This window comes from Oryza glaberrima, chromosome 1 (genome assembly GCF_000147395.1).
Source record: "Oryza glaberrima chromosome 1, OglaRS2, whole genome shotgun sequence".
NCBI lineage: Eukaryota > Viridiplantae > Streptophyta > Magnoliopsida > Poales > Poaceae > Oryza > Oryza glaberrima.
The window spans coordinates 9,323,474-9,344,163 of record NC_068326.1 but is presented as its reverse complement, the minus strand read 5'-3'; the positions used below and the strand labels follow the sequence as shown (position 1 = coordinate 9,344,163).

The 20,690-nt window shown below is 44.9% G+C and overlaps 1 protein-coding gene across 2 annotated transcripts; it reads right to left on the bottom strand.

Moving 5' to 3' along the window:
* Window positions 1–14,149: 14,149 nt before the first annotated feature.
* On the bottom strand, window positions 14,150–20,089 carry LOC127772618 (cinnamoyl-CoA reductase 1-like). 2 transcript variants are annotated; one of them, XM_052298577.1, is made up of 5 exons: window positions 19,891–20,089; window positions 19,496–19,650; window positions 18,985–19,167; window positions 18,419–18,771; window positions 14,150–14,357 (listed from the first exon to the last, which is right to left on the bottom strand). In XM_052298577.1, the coding sequence occupies exons 1-5, from the start codon at window positions 20,009–20,011 to the stop codon at window positions 14,189–14,191; spliced, it is 981 nt and encodes a 326-aa protein (XP_052154537.1). In that variant the 5' UTR covers window positions 20,012–20,089; the 3' UTR covers window positions 14,150–14,188. The 2 variants fall into 2 exon arrangements, with proteins under 2 accessions (XP_052154537.1, XP_052154529.1); XM_052298569.1 differs by lacking the exon at window positions 14,150–14,357 and adding an exon at window positions 17,864–18,244.
* Window positions 20,090–20,690: the final 601 nt, after the last annotated feature.

Sequence of the window (20,690 nt, the reverse complement as noted above, 5' to 3'; positions counted from 1 at the left end):
CCATATATATGTTAACATCTTCAACTAAAAATTTGAAGATGCGACTTTGCACGTAGATGTAATACTATTGAAAGTACATGTATGAATTTTCCTAGAATTTTTTGTAATAATTTTTAGTTGGTGTACACGGTGTGTACACGCGAGGGCCTGTGTGCATAGGATACACTCCCTATATATATATCCATAGACTGACATTGCATTATCTCTACTCATAAAGCGCCTGCATTGGACAACCATATATATATATACAACCATATATATATATATATATATATGGTTGTATATATATATATGGTTGTCCAATGCAGGCGCTTTATGAGTAGAGATAATGCAATGTCAGTCTATGGATATATCATTTTGCTCAACTTCTTTGGAGAAGCTATTGTTCTGTTAGAAACATTGTTGATCACACAAAAAAATGTCTTATAAGCACTGAAACTGGGCTGTCTATACGCCATGAAACTATTCTGGTCATTTTGTTTATGCTGTAATATAATCTGTATTAGCGATATACTGTCATGAATTTATGATCTCTATCAATGATAACTTCTAAAAGATGATAGTGCTTAATATTTTGCTCTGCTTGTGATTTTGAACAGTTGTGCTAATTTGTGTCAATGTTCTAATGAATGATATAATGAGTGAAATGTTTAATGTCCTCCATAATGTGAAGCATGCTATTCGTTATATGGATAAGCAATTTACTATCTTCATTCAACTCTACAGAATGATACTACATTTGTTTTTTAAAGAGATAACACCGTTAATTTTTGGCACACGTTTAACTATGTATTATTTAAAAAAAAGGGAGTGTCTAGCAAACATTCGAATGATTTTTGTCATCCATCTCACTCAGATTTTTCAATGTCTATCCGGATGACATGTTGCCGAGTGAACGACTTTACTAGTTAATCGTTCTAACCGATTGCTCGGTGAAGAAAAAAAAAGGCAAGATATCCCTTCATTTTGATTGTCTAGAAAAAAACCCGAGATGAATGAATAAATATTACTAATACATCTACTTATAAAGTTACATGCAGTTACATTGTAGTCATATTAGCTACAGTATAGTTACAGTGCAATTACATAATAGTCACTACTACAAAAACCGTTTTTGCAAACGGGCCGGAGCGATTTTCGCATGCGGTTGGGGCCCCCAACAGCATGCGCCAAATCGTCTGCGAAAATGCAAGTCTTTGCATGCGGCCAGGGCACCCGCATGCGAAAATCCGATTTTCGCATGCGGGCGCTTAAGCCCGCATGCAAAGAGAAAAAATCGCGAAAAAAAAATAAAATTCCAAAAATAAAAAAACAAAAAAAAACCTAGCGCCGCCGCTGACCCGAGCTCGTCGTAGCCGCCGCTTCCGCTCCCGTCGTCGCCGTCGCCGTGGCTAGCCGCCCGGGACCACCGCCGCCACCACCCGAGACCGCCGCCGCCGCCCGAGCTCGTCGGAGCCACCGCCGTCCCCAGATCCGCCGCCGAGCACCGAGCTCCACCGTAGGGCGGCGGATGCGGCCCTCCCGTGGATGGCGCCGCCGGATCCACCGCCCCTAGATCCTCCGCCTCCGTCCGTCGCCGTGCCCGCCGCCGAGCGCCGAGCTCCTCCTTAGGGCGGTGGATCCGGCCCTCCCATGGACGGCGCCGCCGGATCCGCCGCCCCCAGATCCGCCGCCGCCGTCCGTCGCCGCCCCCGCCGCCGCCCGCCGTCGAGCACCGAGCTCCTCCCTAGGGCGGCGGATCCGGCCCTCCCGTGGACGGCGCCGCCGGATCCGCCGCCGCCGTCCGTCGCCATGCCCGCCGCTCGCCGCCGAGCGCCGAGCTCCTTCCTAGGGCGGCGGATTCGGCCCTCCCGAGGACGGCACCGCCGAATCCGCCACCCTTGCCCGCCGACGCCATCGCCTTCCGCCCGCCTGCTGTCGGCGAGTAGAGAGGAGAGGAGAAAGAGAGAGGAGAGGAGAGGAGAGGAGAGAAGGAGAGGAGAGAGAGAGAGGGAGAGAGAGGAGATAAGAGAGAAATAAATGGGTGGTTGAAAAATTTTGAAACGGTGAGGAGGGAAAGAGAGAGAGAGAGGACACTTAAAAAAAATACGGGCATTTTTACATGCGGACCACGTAACCGTCCGCATGTGAAATTAGATTTCTGCATGCGGCTATTTAAGAGGACCGTATGCAAAAATAATTATTAAAAATATTAATTTGGTATTAAATGAACTTCGAGTCGAATTTTAAGATGCTAAATGTTGTCAAAAGCAAAGTTGTATAACTTATCAAGATCTACAACTTTCTTATTGGTCATTTTTCTATATGACTTTGTTTGAACAGTTTGAATATTGTAACGTCCCGCCTCTCCCAGGCCGGGCCCGCTTACATCTGAAAGATCTACAACTTTCTTATTGGTCATTTTTCTATATGACTTTGTTTGAACAGTTTGAATATTGTAACGTCCCGCCTCTCCCAGGCCGGGCCCGCTTACATCTGATAGCTTTCATAGGTTATAGACTGCACACTTTGTCCTCACTCGTGTGCACGTGTGCACCCGGGAAGAATTTCCTGGTCAGTCACCCATCCCAAATTGCTCTAGGCCAAGCACGTTTAACCCTGGAGTTCTTTGGAGATTGGCTTCCGGAAAAGAAGTTGCAACTTGTTGATATGAGTATTCTATTAATCCTATTAAGCCCTAGGCCGGGATGTTACAAAATGGTATCAGAGCCATACGACTGTAGGAAAAGACCAAATGGCGCCCCACCCCTTTCCTAAGTTGGCCAAGGAAGAAATTCCCATTTAGAAATACTTTCAAAATAAAAATGCTATGTTTACAAAACTCTATACGATTTTCATCTTACTCTTAACTATTTTCTTCACAAAACAAGTTTTATTCTCAGCTGACTTTGGGTTTCTCTTAAAAATTAGATGGCAGATCAGGATTCACCCACCACCTGGGAGATGGGCGTACCCCGCTCAGAAGGATGTCATTGAGCTACACCGGCTGATGAGGCGTCTGCGGTACTCCAGATTTCCGATCTACCGAGTGAGACAGTGTGGATCTGTTTGGGAGGCCCGGGTCGAGGTTCACACACGAGTTCCTTCAGAGTCAGACTACAGTTTTCCGACACGCCACCGTCGCGACTTGCCGGAGACCGCGATGCAGGATGCAGCCCGGGAGGCCTTTCTCCGACTTAGCTCTATCCACCGAGCTGAGTTGGCGAGTACTGAGTTTGCTCACCACCCGTTTCGAGAGGAGAGCAACTTCGTCTGCATAGTTCAGGACATACCTTGCTGCTACAACCCGATGGTGACTCGACTGTCCCGATGGGCTGAGGCTGTGGACGACTTCTACGAGGAGGCCCTGTTGGAGATCGACGACCAGCAGAGGCGTATGGGAGAGTTGGAGACCGAGGTGACTGACCTCACAGCACAGCAGCTTCAGCTAGAGGAGGAGCACCAGACTTGGGGCAGCGAGATAGACTCGCTGAAGGCACAGCTCCAGGTCCACAGCGACCAGTTCCAGCAGCTATCCGACCAGTACAACGATCGCCGCGGGATGATGGATACACTTGAGGAGCAGCTGAGAGAGAGTCAGGAGCACGTCAGCCAGCTGGAGGAGCAGCTCCGAGCAGCCACTGTCAGCACCCCAGGAGCTTCTACTTTCACAGCAGTAGGGCGTGACCGCTACTTCTTCCTCACCCCGCCGTACCCACCAGCGTTCCACGCTCTTCTGGTATGCTAGCTACCGAGTCAGCACCTTACCTAGTGGACCCGACAGTGACATAGCCACCTGCCCCGGAGATTGTGCATACTCCACTGATCCCTACACCTTCACCGCAACTAGGTTCCAGTTTGGAGACTCCGATCCAGGTTGACTCCGAGACAAAGGGGACCAACACTGAGCCATAGATAGAGCCAAACATCACCGATCCTTCAGAGGATGAGACTCCTGTTCCCCACATCACCTTCATCGGAGGCCCTCGTACCCTCAGCACTGCTCGCAAGAGCACACGACCTCCGGGCAAGAAGCCCAAGCCAGATCCAGAGGCCACTACTTCTGAGCCGTGGGGACTCAGGTTTGCCCGTGCCAGCGACCACCCTCTACCTGCCCCAGCATCCTGCGGATGGCTGGATGACTAGACTGGAGGACTTCTACAGCTTCAATCTCGCTTCAGATGGTTTTTGGGTAGCATGCGAGACACCCCCCCTTACCTAGATTGACGAGTAGCTTGATGGTTAGTTCGATGTATCTTTTGGATGAACCTTATTTGGACTGCGTATGTGTGCAGTCGATTGCATCATGATTTATGTACTATTTGTGGAACTCTGTGATGTTATTGCTATTGTGTGTAAATGAGTTTATTCCACCATGCTTGCAAAACCAAGTTCACATCAAGACAATTCCCTTAACGAGATAAAACCATAAGGGCCAGTTAGAAGATTAGGATACTTACTCAATCAACCTACACAGATGGCAAGCCGACGTCGGGCGTCAACCAGCAATGATAAAACTCAGACACCTGACCTAACCACCCTGGCCGGGGTTATGGCCACTCAAACCTTGCAAATAACCAAGGCAACCGTGGCGGGTCAAGCTTTGGAGAGTTTATGAGGACCAAGCCACCCACGTTCGCTACGGTGGACGAGCCTATGGAGGCAGAAGATTGGCTACGTATCATAGAGAAGAAACTGACCCTTGTCCGGGTATGCGAAGCCGACAAAGTGATCTTCACAGTAAACCAACTGGAGGGACCCGCTGGTGACTGGTGGGATACTTACAAGGAAGCTCGGGAAGAGGATACTAGAGAACCCACTTGGGAAGAGTTCACTGTAGCATTTCGCGAGAACTTCGTGCCTGCTGCGGTAATGCGTATGAAGAAGAACGAGTTTAGAAGGCTGCGACAAGGGAACACTACGGTGCAGGAATATCTGAACTGATTCACTCAGTTGGCCCGCTATGCAATTGGAGACCTCGCAGATGAAGAAAAAAAGATCGACAAGTTCATAGAAGGGCTGAATGATGAGTTGCGTGGACCTATGATTGGGCAAGATCATGAGAGTTTCCAGAGCCTAATCAACAAGGTCGTTAGGCTGGAGAATGATCAGAGGACTGTAGAGCACAACCGCAAGAGGAGGCTTGCTATGAATCGCGCACCTCAGGGAGTGCCTCAGCGACTCAAGGGAGCCACTTCGTCTGGGTGGAAACCCCCTATTGTGGCGACCAACCGCCCCGCCGCACCTAGCAATTTCAACAGGCCGGTTGCGATTCAGAACCGCACCCCTACACCAACTCTGGCTGCCCCTGGAGCCAAGAAGAATGTGGACTGCTTCAACTGCGGGGAGTATGGGCACTATGCCAACAATTGCCCTCATCCACGCAAAACTCCTGTCCGTACTGGCGCTAATGCAATGACTGTTCGTGGAACTACTACCCCTGCTGCCGGACGAGGTCTATTGAAGACTCCGCAAACTAGCAGGACCGCTACCGGATTTGGACGCGGACAAGTGAACCATGTTCGAGCTGAAGAGGCCCAGGAAGATCAGGGCGTACTAATGGGTATGTTCTCAATCAATTCTACCCCAGTTAAAGTTCTCTTCGATTCTGGTGCATCGCATTCATTCATATCTTTGAAGGCTAGTCAAAAGCACAACTTAACCCTAGTGGGACTTAGAAAGCCTATGATAGTACACTCACCTGGGGGCGAGATAACTGTGAGTCATGCTTGCATAGACGTACCTATTCGTCTTAGGGATGTGGTGTTTCCCTCCAACCTTATGGTTTTGATACCCCAGACCCTGGATGTCATATTGGTATGGATTGGTTAACAAAGAATAGAGGGGTAATCGACTGTAGACGTAGGGAAGTTACCCTGACCACACCCTGGGGATCGGATATGAGAGCAACCATGGATCAAGATCCTAGACTAACCGAAGGGTAACGAAGTAACTATCAAAAACAAGTATCCACTACCATGGATTGATGATCTTTTTGATCAACTCAAGGGAGCTAAGGTGTTCTCTAAGATTGACCTTCGATCAGGATACCACCAATTGAAAATTAGGACCGGGGATATACCCAAGACCGCGTTTTCAACACGCTATGGATTGTATGAGTTCACAGTAATATCGTTTGGGTTAACCAACGCCCCGGCATACTTTATGAATCTCATGAACAAAGTGTTCATGGATTACTTGGACAAATTTGTGGTAGTATTCATTGATGATATTTTAATTTACTCCAAAGACGAGGAAGAACATGCGGAACACTTACGATTGGTACTCGAGAAACTTCGGAAGCATAAGTTATATGCAAAATTCAGCAAGTGCGAGTTCTGGTTAAAAGAAGTCGCTTTTCTAGGCCACGTAATCTCAGCCGGTGGAGTAGCAGTGGATCCTGCTAAAGTGGAGGCTGTTACGGAATGGAAAGCACCCAAATCTGTGACTGAAATTCGGAGTTTTCTAGGCTTGGCCGGATACTACCGAAGGTTCATTGAGGGGTTCTCTAAGATAGCCCGACCAATGACACAACTACTCAAGAAGGAAAAGAAGTTTGTGTGGTCAGAATAGTGTCAGGAAAGCTTTGAGCAGCTCAAAGAAAAGCTGACCTCAGCGCCTATTTTAGTTCTTCCCGACATCAGGAAAGACTTTGTTATATATTGTGATGCATCAGGGCAAGGACTAGGAGGAGTAATGATGCAGGATGGAAAGGTTGTGGCCTATGCGTCGCGACAATTGCGACCACATGAGAAAACTACCCTACCCATGACCTAGAACTCGCAGCTGTGGTTCATGCGCTAAAGATTTGGAGACACTATTTGATTGGAAACCATTGCGATATCTACACTGACCACAAGAGTCTGAAGTATATTTTCACCCAGTCAGATCTCAACTTGAGGCAAAGGCGATGGTTGGAATTAATCAAGGATTATGACTTAGAGGTTCACTATCACCCCGGCAAGGCAAACGTTGTGACCGACGCTTTGAGTCGGAAGAGCCATTGCAATCATCTGAGGACGGAAGGGATGGCTCCTGAGCTTAAGGAGGAAATGACCCAACTAAACCTACATATAGTACCTCGTGGACAGATAAACACCCTGGACATTCAACCTCTTCTGAGAACCCAAATAGAAGAAGCCCAGAAGGAAAATCCGAGAGGTGAAGGAACGCCTAGCTGCAGGATTTGCAAAGGAATTTTCAACCGACGAAAAAGATGTTCTATGGTATAAAAAGAGGATCTATGTACCCGAACAGGGTGGACTGAGAGGATTAATCCTAAAGGAAGCTCACGAATCGGCATATTTATTGCACCCCGGAAGTACCAAAATGTACCAGGATCTGAAGGAAGGATACTGGTGGCCCAATATGAAGAGAGATATGGCCGAATACGTAGCGCTCTGTGACGTATGCCAGAAGGTGAAGGCTGAGCACCAGAGACCGGCAGGTTTGTTGCAACCCCTTAGGATTCCCGAATGGAAATGGGATGAGATAGGTATGGATTTTATTGTTGGATTGCCCAAGACCGTGACAGGATATGATTCCATTTGGGTGATTGTGAATCGACTCACCAAGACGGCAAGATTCATCCCCGTCAAGACAAACTATAGCAGTGCTAAACTCGCCGAGTTGTACATGACCAGGATAGTGTGTCTTCATGGTGTACCTAAGAGGATTATATCTGATCGAGGCACACAGTTTACCTCACATTTCTGGGAAAAAGTACATGAAGCCCTAGGAAGTTATCTTGCTTTTAGCACAGCTTATCATCCACAGACAGATGGCCAGACGGAGAGAACGAACCAGGTCTTGGAGGACATGCTGAGAGCTTGTGCATTGGATTTTAGCAAAGACTGGGAGAGATGTTTGCCCTACGCCGAATTCTCCTACAACAATAGTTTCCAAGCGAGCCTAAAGATGTCGCCAAATGAGGCATTATTTGGTCGACGATGTCGTACCCCACTAATGTGGTCCGAGACAGGTGAACGGGCGGTATTTGGACCTGACATTATCAAAGAAGTCGAAGAAAAGGTTCGCCTGATTCGAGACCATCTAAAAATGGCACAATCACGACAGAAGAGTTACGTCGATACCCGAAGAAGAAACCTAGAATTTAAGGAAGGAGATTACGTCTATCTAAAGGTTTCTCCGATGAGGGGAACGAAAAGGTTTAAGGTCAAAGGAAAACTAGCGCCAAGATATGTGGGACCTTTTCAAATCACGGCTAGACGAGAAGAAGTTGCATACCAGTTACAGCTACCAGAGAATATCGCTGATGTGCACCCAGTCTTCCATGTGTCTCAATTAAAGAAATGCTTACGAGTGCCAGAAGAACAAGCTCTGTTGGAAGAGATTCACATTAGCAATGATCTTACGTATCCAGAACACCCGGTCCGGATATTGGATGAAGCCGAAAAGAGGACTAGGAGCAAAATGTGGCGTATGTACAAGGTACAATGGAGTAATCACACTGAGGATGAAGCCACCTGGGAAAGCGAAGAATTCTTGAGGACGGAATACCCGCATCTATTCGAAAACTGGTAAGAAATCTCGGGACGAGATTTATTTAAGGGGGGTAGGTTTGTAACACCCTGAAAATTCGACCAATAAAAACAAAACTCTAAAAATACGGACCTTCAAAAACTTTTTCAATAAATTGTATCATGCTGATTTTATTCGCCTATTTCATTGGATTTTGATTTTGGAGTTTGTTTTTCGCGAATAAAGAATAATTAATTAGGAATAAACCCTAAAAATAAAACTGGCAAAATAAATAATTAAAATGTAATTTAAAATAAAGATTAGGTGAGGTTGGTAATAAATAAAAATATTATCGCGACCATATTAGTATCAATTAAATTCAAGTGCGATAGAATAAGAATTAACTCTAATTAAATTCAAGAAAATTATATATAAAAATAAAATATGGGTGGTAATAATTTTGGATAAATTTTCATGAGGATTTAGTGCTTAAAGTTAGTTAATATTTAACTAAGTAAAATTAGAGTTTATAGGATCAAAATTGTAAAGGAGATAGGCTAAAATAGGGTTTAAATTAGGGATAGCACTATTCATTGCCCGCTAGGTGCTCGAGTGCGTCCCCTAGCCATGCCGCGCCCCTGTCGCGCCCCTGCCGCGCCACCGTCACCATCGCCGCCTGCCGCCCCGCGCCTCGAGCCCGCGCCGCTGCCGCCGTCGCCATCCCATCGCCGCTGCCGCGCCGCGCGCCGTCGCCCGCGCCGTCGCCGTCGTGTCGCTATCGCCGCGCGTCGAGCCATGCGCCGCGCCGCGCCGTCCCGTCGCCGCGTCGCCGTCCCGTCGACGCTCCGCCGTCGCGCGTCGCCCGTCGCCATCACCGCGCGCCAAGCCCCGCGCCGCCTCGAGCTCCGCGCGCCGCCCTGAGCCCCGCGCCGCCGTCACGTCGCCGCCCGTCGCGTCACCGCCGTCGCGTCGCCGCCCCGAGCCCCGCGCCACCGTCGCGTCGCCGCCCCGAGCCCCGCGCCGCCATCGCGTTAGGACGGCCACCCCTCCCCCTCTCTTTCTTCCCCCTCTCCCCTATAAATACTCCATCCCCCTCTCCATTTCCCCCACTCCATCTCCCTCTTCCTCCCCTCTTCCCTCTCCACCGTGCCACCGCCTTCGTGCCGCCGCGCCGCCGCCCTCGCGCCGCTGCACCGCCGCCATCGTGCCGCCTCGCCGTGCGTTGTCGTCGCGCCGCCCTCGTGCCGCCGCACCGCCGCCTTCGTGCCGCCGCGCCGTGCGCCGTCGTCGCGCCACCGTCGCCGCCGCCGCCGTCGGTAAGCCGCCGCCCCTCCCCTCGTTCCACCGCTATCGCCGCCGGGTAGCATGAGCCGAGAGAAAGAGAAAGAAAAGGAAAGGAAAAAGGGAGAAAAATAAGAAAAGAAAAAAAAAGAAATAATAAAAAAATAAATAGAAATTAGAGGGAGATTAAGAAAGTTTAGAAAATTTAAAATAATTAGAATTTAACTATAGATCAATTATAGTCGTAGAATTGCAAAATTTAATATAATTATAGATTATTTTGGTAATCTCTATAAGTAATCAATTCGCGGTAGATATTTGGATTTAATTACTAAGAATTTTAGCCGAGTATTATATTTAATCGTTTAGTCATAGACTAAATTAAATCATACAATATTATAAGATGATTTTAAGATTTCGTCCGATATTTAGCTCGCGATAGAAATTTCTAACCTATTATATGGATATAACACTCGGGTTGATTAAATTAAAAACTTATGCTAACAAAATATTTATACCCGCACAATAGTTTAGGGTGTATAAATCGAAATTGGATTTGCTCTATTTCGCGAATAGTAAAGTTAACATAAAAAGATCAACTTTTCGCATTCGACTCCCATTTGTAATTATTTGGATTTTTATTTGAATTCTAATTGAATTCAAATCATTTCTTCGCACGTAATTCTAGAGCCCGAGGGAGTTGCGGATCCGAGCGAGGACCAAGACCCGCAAAGCTTCGAGCAAGGCAAGTCATCACTATTCCTTGAACATGTTGATCCCAATTGCGAAATTATTTTATTTACAAATAAGACTGCATGCAATGATGAACATCCTATTTGTGAATATGCCATACCTTGATTATTGTTTACCCTTATTCCCTTGTAACCATGATTACGTATGAGTCCCTAGTCAACTATGACAAATGCTTAGAAATGCTACTCTAGAATCATGCATACTCATATTTATCAAATGCTATATGCTTGGGCAATTACCTTTGGAAAGGTAATTGAGATGCGGCATGTGGAGACATGAGCGCCACATTGCCATGATGTTGATGACATGATTTGTGAAAGGGGAAATAAAATTAAACAACTGTTTTCGACTGGGGCAGACGGAGGATTTGGGTGGTATCCGGAAAAGGCTAGTACCGTCCCCGGTCAATTAAGGACCGAGCCATGAAGTTAAGCATGAAACGACCCCCGTACAACCGCACTTCTCGTATGGGTATAGACCTAGCGGAGTAGATAGCTGAGCGGAGGCAGTATCCATGCGTAGTGGTCTTCTTTTAGGTGTGTGATGCGGCAAGCAGTCTGCTGGCGGATGCCCGGTTCGGATGGCCAGGTGGATGGCGGATGCCCGTTCCGGACGGTCAGAGGCTGGCTTGGCAATACTACATGAGGATACCCATAAGAGAACAATCATGATGGACTGGGTTGAACGACAAGAAGCAACGTAGGAATGTGTGTGTTTTTCTCTTCCCGGGAGCGCCAGAACTCCTCTCACTGCTAGAAACGTATGACGCCTAGAGTGCATGAGGGCTAAAGTTCATGGAGCGGGTACTGCCAATGCGAGGTTATCGAAAGGCTTTGCCGTGACGCGTCTTATGTGTTGGGACGAGGCTCATGTGTTGGGCAGTCGCGGAGTGTGGGTAAAGTGTACATCCACTGTAGTGTGAGTAAACCAAATCTATTCGAATAGCCGTGCTCGCGGTTATTGAGCACCGGGACATGTATTACACTTGGCTAGACTCTAAATTCTTAACTTGTGTGGGATGGGATATTGCATGATGATTTCTATACTGATGGAGCCACTTCCTGAGAGGCGGGAATGTGGTCGTCCTCAGAAAACCATGATGACTCAATGGCGGGAAGCTATCCTTAGGATCACAATGGATGGTGGACAGAACCGTCATTGTTTAATATGAACATTGGTACTAAAATTTGATCAGTCTGTGCTAGGTCTTAGGTTTGTGAAAAGAATTACAAAACTTGCTTTGTGCAAAAGAACCATAGCCATCCTTTGAACACCCCTGTCATGTGCATTGTTGCTGTGGTGGCTTGTTGAGTACGTTTGGTACTCACCCTTGCAATATACAAACTTAATCAGAGGTCGGAGATGAAGCTTCGGAGGATCCCTACGCTTACTACCAGGAGGGTGATGAAGACGATGGCGCTCAGTAGGTCTTAGTTACGGTCGTTGCCTGTGGCAATGGCGTGCCGCTGCCTTAACTCCGCTGCCTTATCTACTTCTGTTTTTGTAATGTATTCCGGACCGGTCGGTCCGATGATTTAAGACTATGCCGCGGGCTTTTGATGTAATAATTCGCACTAGACTTTCATGTATGTGCATTTGGTATTTCAGCTATGAACTCGTGTGTACCAGACTACTTGATCCAGGGAAATGGTACTGTTTACACGATTGATTCCTATTATAAAAACTGGGGTCCACAAATATGAATTTCAAATTATGACAACTTCAAACAATATTTTCAAATACTAAATGATTTCAACTGAAAAAGTCATCAATAACAAAATTGTATAACTCATCACGATCTATAACTTCTACTTTAGTCATTTCTTCATTAGACAAAGTGATTTGTAAGATTGTTCATAAAATGTACATCTATTATATAATTTTGTAAAAACTATATAAGAGATGTACATTTTGTGAACAATCTTACAAATTACTTTGTCGGATGAAGAAATGGCTAAAATAAAAGTTATAGATCTTGATGAGTTATACAACTTTGTTATTGATGACTTTTTCAAATGAAATCATTTACTGCTTCAAAATATTATTTGAAGATTTGAAATTCAAATTTTTAATTGATAAAACAAAGACACAAGAAAAAATAGCCAAAATAATACCAGTAAGAATACAATAACATGATAGAGCATGATTTTAGAAACATTTAGGAAAAAACATCATCCAATTTGGAGTTCATATGAGTGAGATACACTAGCTTCAATTTTTTCAAAATTTATTTTCGCATACGGCCTCTTAAGTGGCCCGTATAGAAAAATCGATTTTTCCATGCGGGCGCTTAAGTGAGCCGCATGCAAAAATGAGCTCATTTTTGCAGCGGCCCTCTTAAGAGGCCTGTATGGGAAAATCGATTTTTCTATACGGGCCACTTAAGCAGCCGTATGGGAAAATGACCGTCGATTTTTGCAGACGCCACTAGTTATGGTCCGTTTGCAAAAATCATGGGGTCTCGTACAGAAAAATCACTTTTGTAGTAGTGAGTTACACTGTAATTTTATAAAAGTTACACTGTAATTTCTGCAATTACATAATAGTTTACGATGTAAGTTTATCTTTTGGAGTTGTAACTCTACTCAATATTTATTGTATATATATTCTTTTGAGGGAACTACTCTCCAGCATTGCATGCTTGCTCGGTTGGTCGTAGTGCTTCTATCGGGAAGCGCAGGTCGCGAGATCGATCTCACATGTGATCATCTGTTTTATATTTTCCCACCTGTACAGCACGAATCTTGACACAAATCTACGGCCAGAAAATCGACAAATGTGTAACTAAAAAATCCTACGGCCAGAAAATCGACAGATGTGTAACTAAAAAATCTGTCGAAAGATTTATAGCAAATCCGTAAAAAAAATAAAATTATAGTTTATTTTGTTGTGAGTTATTTTATCATTAAAAGTACTTTAAATGAGTGTACAAATTTATATCTTATAGTTTGTGCAAATTTTCTAAATAAGATGAATGTCAAATGAGTGTTCAAAAGTCAATGATGTTATGTATTAAAAAAAAAGGGAGTACTATATTTTTGTGGCGTATTTCATTGTGCCATATGATTTTATCTAATCTCGACAAGCGCCCTGACTTTGGCTACATAATCCATGTATACACTAATAATCACCGTTAAAAACTTTGTTGTGTTATTAGCTCCCTGATAGGGCTTGCGAAGCGCGCCACAATGTCTAGTGCATCTAAGAGCCTGTTTAGTTTGTGAAATGAAAATTTTTAAGTGTCACATCGAATGTTTAACTGGATATCGAAAGGGGTTTTCGAACACGAATGAAAAAACTAATTTCATAACTCGTCTGAAAACTGCGAGACGAATCTTTTGATGCTAATTAATCCGTCATTAGCACATATGGGTTATTGTAGCACTTATGGCTAATCATGGACTAATTAGGCTTAAAAGATTCGTCTCTCGATGTCCCCCCCTAACTGCGCAATTAGTTTTTTTAATCTATATTTAATCCTCCATGCATGTTTCCAAAGATTCGATGTGATGTTTTTAGGAAAAAAAATTTGGGAACTAAACCAGGCCTAATTCATAGCAAAACGAACACAGCATTAAAGTCCTTGCAAAAACCACAACGATAATCATTGCCTCATTAGGATTCCACTCCATCGCTTCTCACAATGCATACACAATCAATTTATTCAAATTTCCCGCTTATATCTGATCATGATTCACAGGGCTGAACGGTGTGAGATTGCTGGTAGGTGACCCTTGTCCTGTAGGCTTATCACTGTCTCGTACAAGCTCTCTTTCAAAGGAGTGAACCGCATGCCTAAAGCCTTCAGCCTTTGTACAGAGAATTGGTAAGGTTTCACCATTGGCTTACTGTTGTCCTCACACCTGGATCAATTAACAATAATAAGATTATTTTTTTGCAGATGTTTTATCATTTTATCATTTCTGGTATTTGTGAACATTGATCATCAAGAGTTACGTACCTGGTGGTGATAGGGTACTGGGGGAAGAGCTCCCTAAGCAAGCGAACAAACTCGGACCGGTGCAGCACGCTGCCGATGCAGAGGTAGCGGCCACGCGCGTCGGGGTGCTCGTACACCAGCGCGTGCGCGCGGGCGACGTCGCGCACGTCGACGTACGCGGCGACGGCGTTCGGGTACGCCTTCTTGGTGCCCCTCATGTAGGTGGCCACCCTGTAGACGCTGGCGTTCAGCGTCGGCTGCAGCATCTCCCCCACGGTGACGGCCGGCACCACCACCAACAGCTGCACACCTCTCTTCGACGCCTCCTCCGTCGCCGTCTTCTCGGCCACCGTCTTCGCGTAGCAATACCAGTTCTGCATGCAGTTGTACATTAGTTATATTAGTTGTTGTCTTGTTGAAGTATACATAGTATATCTCTGTCAACTTTGTTTTCTGAATTATTCCTGATCTTTTGGTTGCATGTATTTATCTGGTTATTATTACTTTGGTTATACATAATTGGAGGAGTATCATCGTTTTCCATATAAAGATTAAGCCGCGGTTGAAATTTGAATTATTTTGGAGTTAATTTTAAGATATTTTTAACGCAATTTTTTTTATATTAGCTTTTAAATTACTAAGGACACATATATAGTAAAAGTTTTACACGTAAATTACTTTTTGATAGCTAATAAACCGTTTTTGCGTATAATCGGCTATTGGCTAACCAATGGGGGGCACTATAGAGAGTGGACCTGTGTTTGTTTGCAGAACTCAAGGTCACTCCAACAACTCTCATCAACAATCTGGTCAGATCTTCTGTTAGGGTTCATATGGACAGCACCATAAGACGAAGTAAACACCACACGCTTGACGCCCATGTCCGCAGCAGCGTTGATGACATTCTTGGTTCCCTCGATAGCAGTTGGCAGAAGTTCCTACGTTTGAAATTAATAATTCGATTCGGTCATCATATATGTTTAGTAACACGCGAGAAAATATATAGATTCGGAATTTTTAAGAATAATACAGTCAGAAATTTGGAACTAACAGGGTCATTTGAGACCGGCGATGCCACGTGGAAAACGCCATCGCATAAGGCGAACGCAGCACGAAGGCTGCTGCAGTCGAGCACATCAGCTCGGTAGAGGGACAGGCCTTCTCTAGCTCCATCCAGACAATGCAAATGAGCATTCTTGATGTCCGCTGTAGGGAGACAATTTAATAAACCTTTCACATCAATATCTTTTGAAATTTCTATATTAGACGCATGAAGTTCAAGCGTTAAATAAAGCTGGGGCCGGGATTCCTAATTTTCCTTTTATGTGTAAGATGTTTTGGATTTGAACTAGCTATATCATAATATTTACTCATCTCGAACTTTCTTAGCCGTTTATGGATGTTATAAGATATTATTACTATATTTCTATCGTATTTTTTTTATTAAATTTGTACTTGCATATGGAATTTACACTGTATGTTCGAAAATTTTAGAATGTAGTGTAAATTGTGAACTAGGCACTACTATACAAATATGATTTTTCAGTTGCAGGCGGCCCATAACTGCTCCCGCCTACAAAAATCGTTTCCCCAAGTATGATTCAAGGATCGCATGCGAAAAATAATTTTCACAGGCGGATCTTTAAATAGGTACGCATACGAAAATATTCCTACGCATACGGGCCTCTTAAGTGGTCTGCATGCGAAAATACACCCCGCTCTTCCTCACATTTCTTTTTCTCCCCTCCTCCCTCTTTTACCACTAAGTCTGGGTGGCTCTTCTCTTTTCCCCACTTTTCCAAATCCTCATCAACTCTCCCACTCCTCCCACTCCCTCTCCCCCGGACAAGCCACTCCACCTCATTGATGCGAGGGCCGCAGGCGAGGGTGGCAGTGGGTGGCTCAGGCGACGGGGTGGGCAAGGGGGAGGGCGGCGGTGGGTGGCTCGGGTGAGAGAGACGACAATGGATCCTACGGTGGGTAGCTCGGTGGTGGCGGATCTGTCAATGCGCTCCACCGTGGAGGCGACGGTAGGCGAGGCGGCGGGCTTGGTAGTGGGCTCGAGCGAGAAGGATCCCTCTAGCGGCGGTGACCCGATGCCCCCTCCCCCTCCCGCACGGATCACTGCACCAATGGCTTCAAGCAACTTCTAGAGTTAGGGTTTTATGATTTTTGAATTTCTTTTCGATTTCTCCTTTCGTAGTCGGACGACTTAAGTGTCCGTATATGAAAAATCTTATTTTCGTATGCAGTTTCTCTACTCGCATGAAAAAATCCGACTTTCGCAAACACCTGATGCATGCGGGTCACCGAGCTGCCTGCGAAAATCGGATTTGACCGCATACATAAATCATATTCGTACTAGTGAGGACTATAAAAGAAAAATTCCTGTGCCTACACCACTGATTTAGCTCGTACATTAAAAACTCTATCGATGTCCAAAACTAGATGCTTTCGCAAGAGTGGTTCTCGTATGTGGACGAACTCACCAGGTTCTCATGACATAACCTAGTCTATGTTGGCTTGGCGGTATGGAGCTCATAGTCTTCTTCCTCGAATATAAACCCAGTGAGATTGGAGATAGCTCTAGATCCCTCATATCGGCCTTTGTGACGCCTATATTGGGTTTGTCTATATCTATATTGGCTTATATTTTGACTTGGCTTGTCCCATCTTCTCTTAGGGGGTCTTGTATTTATACCCTCGGATGTCCCTTTGTCTAAATAGAACTAGGGAGACAAATTTGGATACGATTCGAGTAGCCCTTGTAGTGCTCGAGTAGAATTATGCTTCTCCTTCCTTATCCGAAACACCTTCTGTATTTAAGGCATGATTCCCTAAAGACTTAGTATTTTGATGGCCCCGCTGAATCCAACCCAGGACTGTTGGAGATACCATATTTTATCGTGTAAAATATGATACTTCCAAATACTAACTACCCTGAAGTTTTTTAGTGTAAAATTCAGTACCCCGAGGCACCCCGATGTCACCAAAGCAGAAGGTTGTAGAGGGAAATTAAGAACAAGAGGGAAGAAGGATTCCTCTCCCTCATATAGACCTGCCGCTCACTGCTAGTATTTAAGAGCTATGCACTAAACTGACTAAAAGCATATTAGGCAGTAGAGGGGCCTCCTACATGGCACCTCTAGGAAGAACGCGATGCAAGAAGCATTGCTGCCATCCTTCAAGGTCTCCAGAAGATCCACATTAGACAAGGTTTTTGTCGGAAGGTTCCGTCAGGGAGGAAAAGAGCCGCCTCAACAATGGCCCCAAGAGGGACCATGGCAGCGCACTCAAAGGTTTCACTGTTGTCGGCTAGGTAAGTTAGACTTATTGTCCGCCACCCACTCCTGTCGTTCTATAGCTGCCGCTCTAAGGCACCACCACCCGTCACTCACTGCCGTTGCTGGCTTGTTGCATCTTTTGACTGAAGTGAAAATTGCCAGGTGTTTATTCATTGCGTTTTCAGAAAATTGAGAAGAGAAATGCATCTAATTCATAGCAAAACGAACACAGCATTAAAGTCCTTACAAAAACCACAACGATAATCATTGCCTCATGATTAGGATTCATCTCCGTTCCTTCTCACAATGCATACACAATCAATTTATTCAAATTTTACGTTTATATCTAATCATGATTCACAGGGCTGAACGAGGTGAGATTGCTGGTAGGTGACCCTTGTCCTGTAAGCTTATCACTGTCTTGTACAAGCTCTCTTTCAAAGGAGTGAACTGCATGCCTAAAGCCTCCAGCCTTTGTACAGAGAATTGGTAAGGTTTCACCATTGGCTTACTGTTGTCCTCACACCTGGATCAGTTAACAATAATAAGATTTTTTTTTTTGCAGATGTTTTACCATTTTATTTTCTCATCATTTTATTTTTCACATTTTCCCGCACACTTGGATCATCTACTCCATATCCATCCTAACTTATAAGCATGTCTGGTATTTTTCAAACATTGATCATCAAGAGTTACGTACCTGGTGGTGATAGGGTACTGGGGGAAGAGCTCCCTAAGCAAGCGAACAAACTCGGACCGGTGCAGCACGCTGCCGATGCAGAGGTAGCGGCCACGCGCGTCGGGGTGCTCGTACACCAGCGCGTGCGCGCGGGCGACGTCGCGCACGTCGACGTACGCGGCGACGGCGTTCGGGTACGCCTTCTTGGTGCCCCTCATGTAGGTGGCCACCCTGTAGACGCTGGCGTTCAGCGTCGGCTGCAGCATCTCCCCCACGGTGACGGCCGGCACCACCACCAACAGCTGCACACCTCTCTTCGACGCCTCCTCCGTCGCCGTCTTCTCGGCCACCGTCTTCGCGTAGCAGTACCAATTCTATGTTATTTAATTATATACACGTACATTAGTTTAAGTGTATTACGTTCATTGATGAATCACTGTCAGTTAATTAACTTTGTTCTGTGAATTAGTTCTGATGTTTTAGCTGTGTACTCCATTAATTTCTTATATAATTGCTCGAACTGTTGTGTATATTGTGTAGATTGGTCATTGTGGTTTCAAACATTTGCACTGGCTGTTTGTGTGGACCTGTGTTTGTTTGCAGAACTCAAGGTCACTCCAACAAGTCTCATCAAGAGTCTGATCTGATCTCCTGTTAGGGTTCATATGGGCAGCACCATAAGACGAAGTAAACACCACACGCTTGATGCCCATGTCCGCAGCAGCATTGATGACATTCTTTGTTCCCTCGATAGCAGTTGGCAGAAGTTCCTACGTTTGAAATAATTCGATTCATTAATGAACATCGATATCATATATCATATGTTTAATAGTACTAGAAAATTAAGCTGATGTATTGCAATTGGTGTTTTGTATCACGCTGAAAAATAGGAGAAATTTTACTGTCCTTGAGAAAAAACCTGATTAAAGGAATTTGACACTTAAAAATTTTAGTACCTACCTAAAGGTATCAATAGGTATCAAGTTTTACACTACAAAATATAATGCACCTCATTACTTATTAAAGTATGGTAAAATTAGGGGAGGGGGAGTAGAGATTCAAATTTTTAGATAATGCATATTGAAATTTTGAACTAACAGGGTCATCTGAGACTGGTGATGCCACGTGGAAAACACCATCGCATAAGTTGAACGCAGCACGAAGGCTGTTGCAGTCCAACACATCAGCTCTGTGGAGGGACAACCTTCTTTTAGCTCTCTCCAGAGCATGCAAATGAGCATTCTTTCTGCCCTCTGTAGCAAGACAAACAAAATAGAGAATTTAAAATAAAAATTTTAAAACTCTGCACATCAATGTCTTTTTGAAATATCAATATTAGACGCATAAAAAATACAATGGGTATATTCGTCCTAAAAAATACATTTCATTGGATTTCTACATGTATATTTAGCTTTGTATTTAATTTAGAGTTCAGAGACTATGTAGATGTTCAAAACTACTTTCACGAGGGTGGTTGTCGTGGACGGACTCACCAGGGTCTCTCACGGCTGCCCTCACGGCGTATCCGCGGTGGAGGAGCTCCTTCACCAGCCACGACCCGATGAAGCCACCGGCGCCGGTCACGCACACCATCTGCTCGCCGCCGGTGACCATCTCTCGTCGACGATCGACTCGGTCGGCCGGCTGCTGTGCTCTGCTCTGCCGTAAGAATGTATTCTTTTTTGTCTACCCTTGCACGTATCTATGATGAAATCAGGTGCTGCCGGGGCGAGATATATATATATGGCCGAAATGGTGTTCTTTTTCCTAGGACGCAACAAAAGGCTTGAGCTGTGTTGTGTTGTTTCGCTTGCACGCAACAAAAGGCACGCGATTATTTATTCTATTATGACTTGATTTATCATCAAATATTCTTTAAGTATAATTTAAATATTTTTATATTATAAAAAATTAAATAAGATAAATGCTAAACGTTAATAAAAAAAGTCAACAACAATGTACACTTAAAAAATGAAGGTTGTACATGAGTTTTGTTCTTTTCAGTTCTCACTGATTACCAACATGAAATTTTTCGGTTAACAGGAGATGCTCGGCAAACTGGTGTTGGAGACAAAATAAAAAAGACCCGTTTCAAAACTTTCAACACATCATAAGTGGTCTCTAGAGAGGGACAACCTACTCTACAAGTCTACATAGCCATGACAATTGGAATCCTAACAAACATTTCACTGCTATAACGTGACCTTCCTTGTTGTTAGCAATGACCAAAAGGCCAAAAGCAAACAACAGACACATCTTTGGTCCTTGAGTAAAATACTACGCTTGATGGATC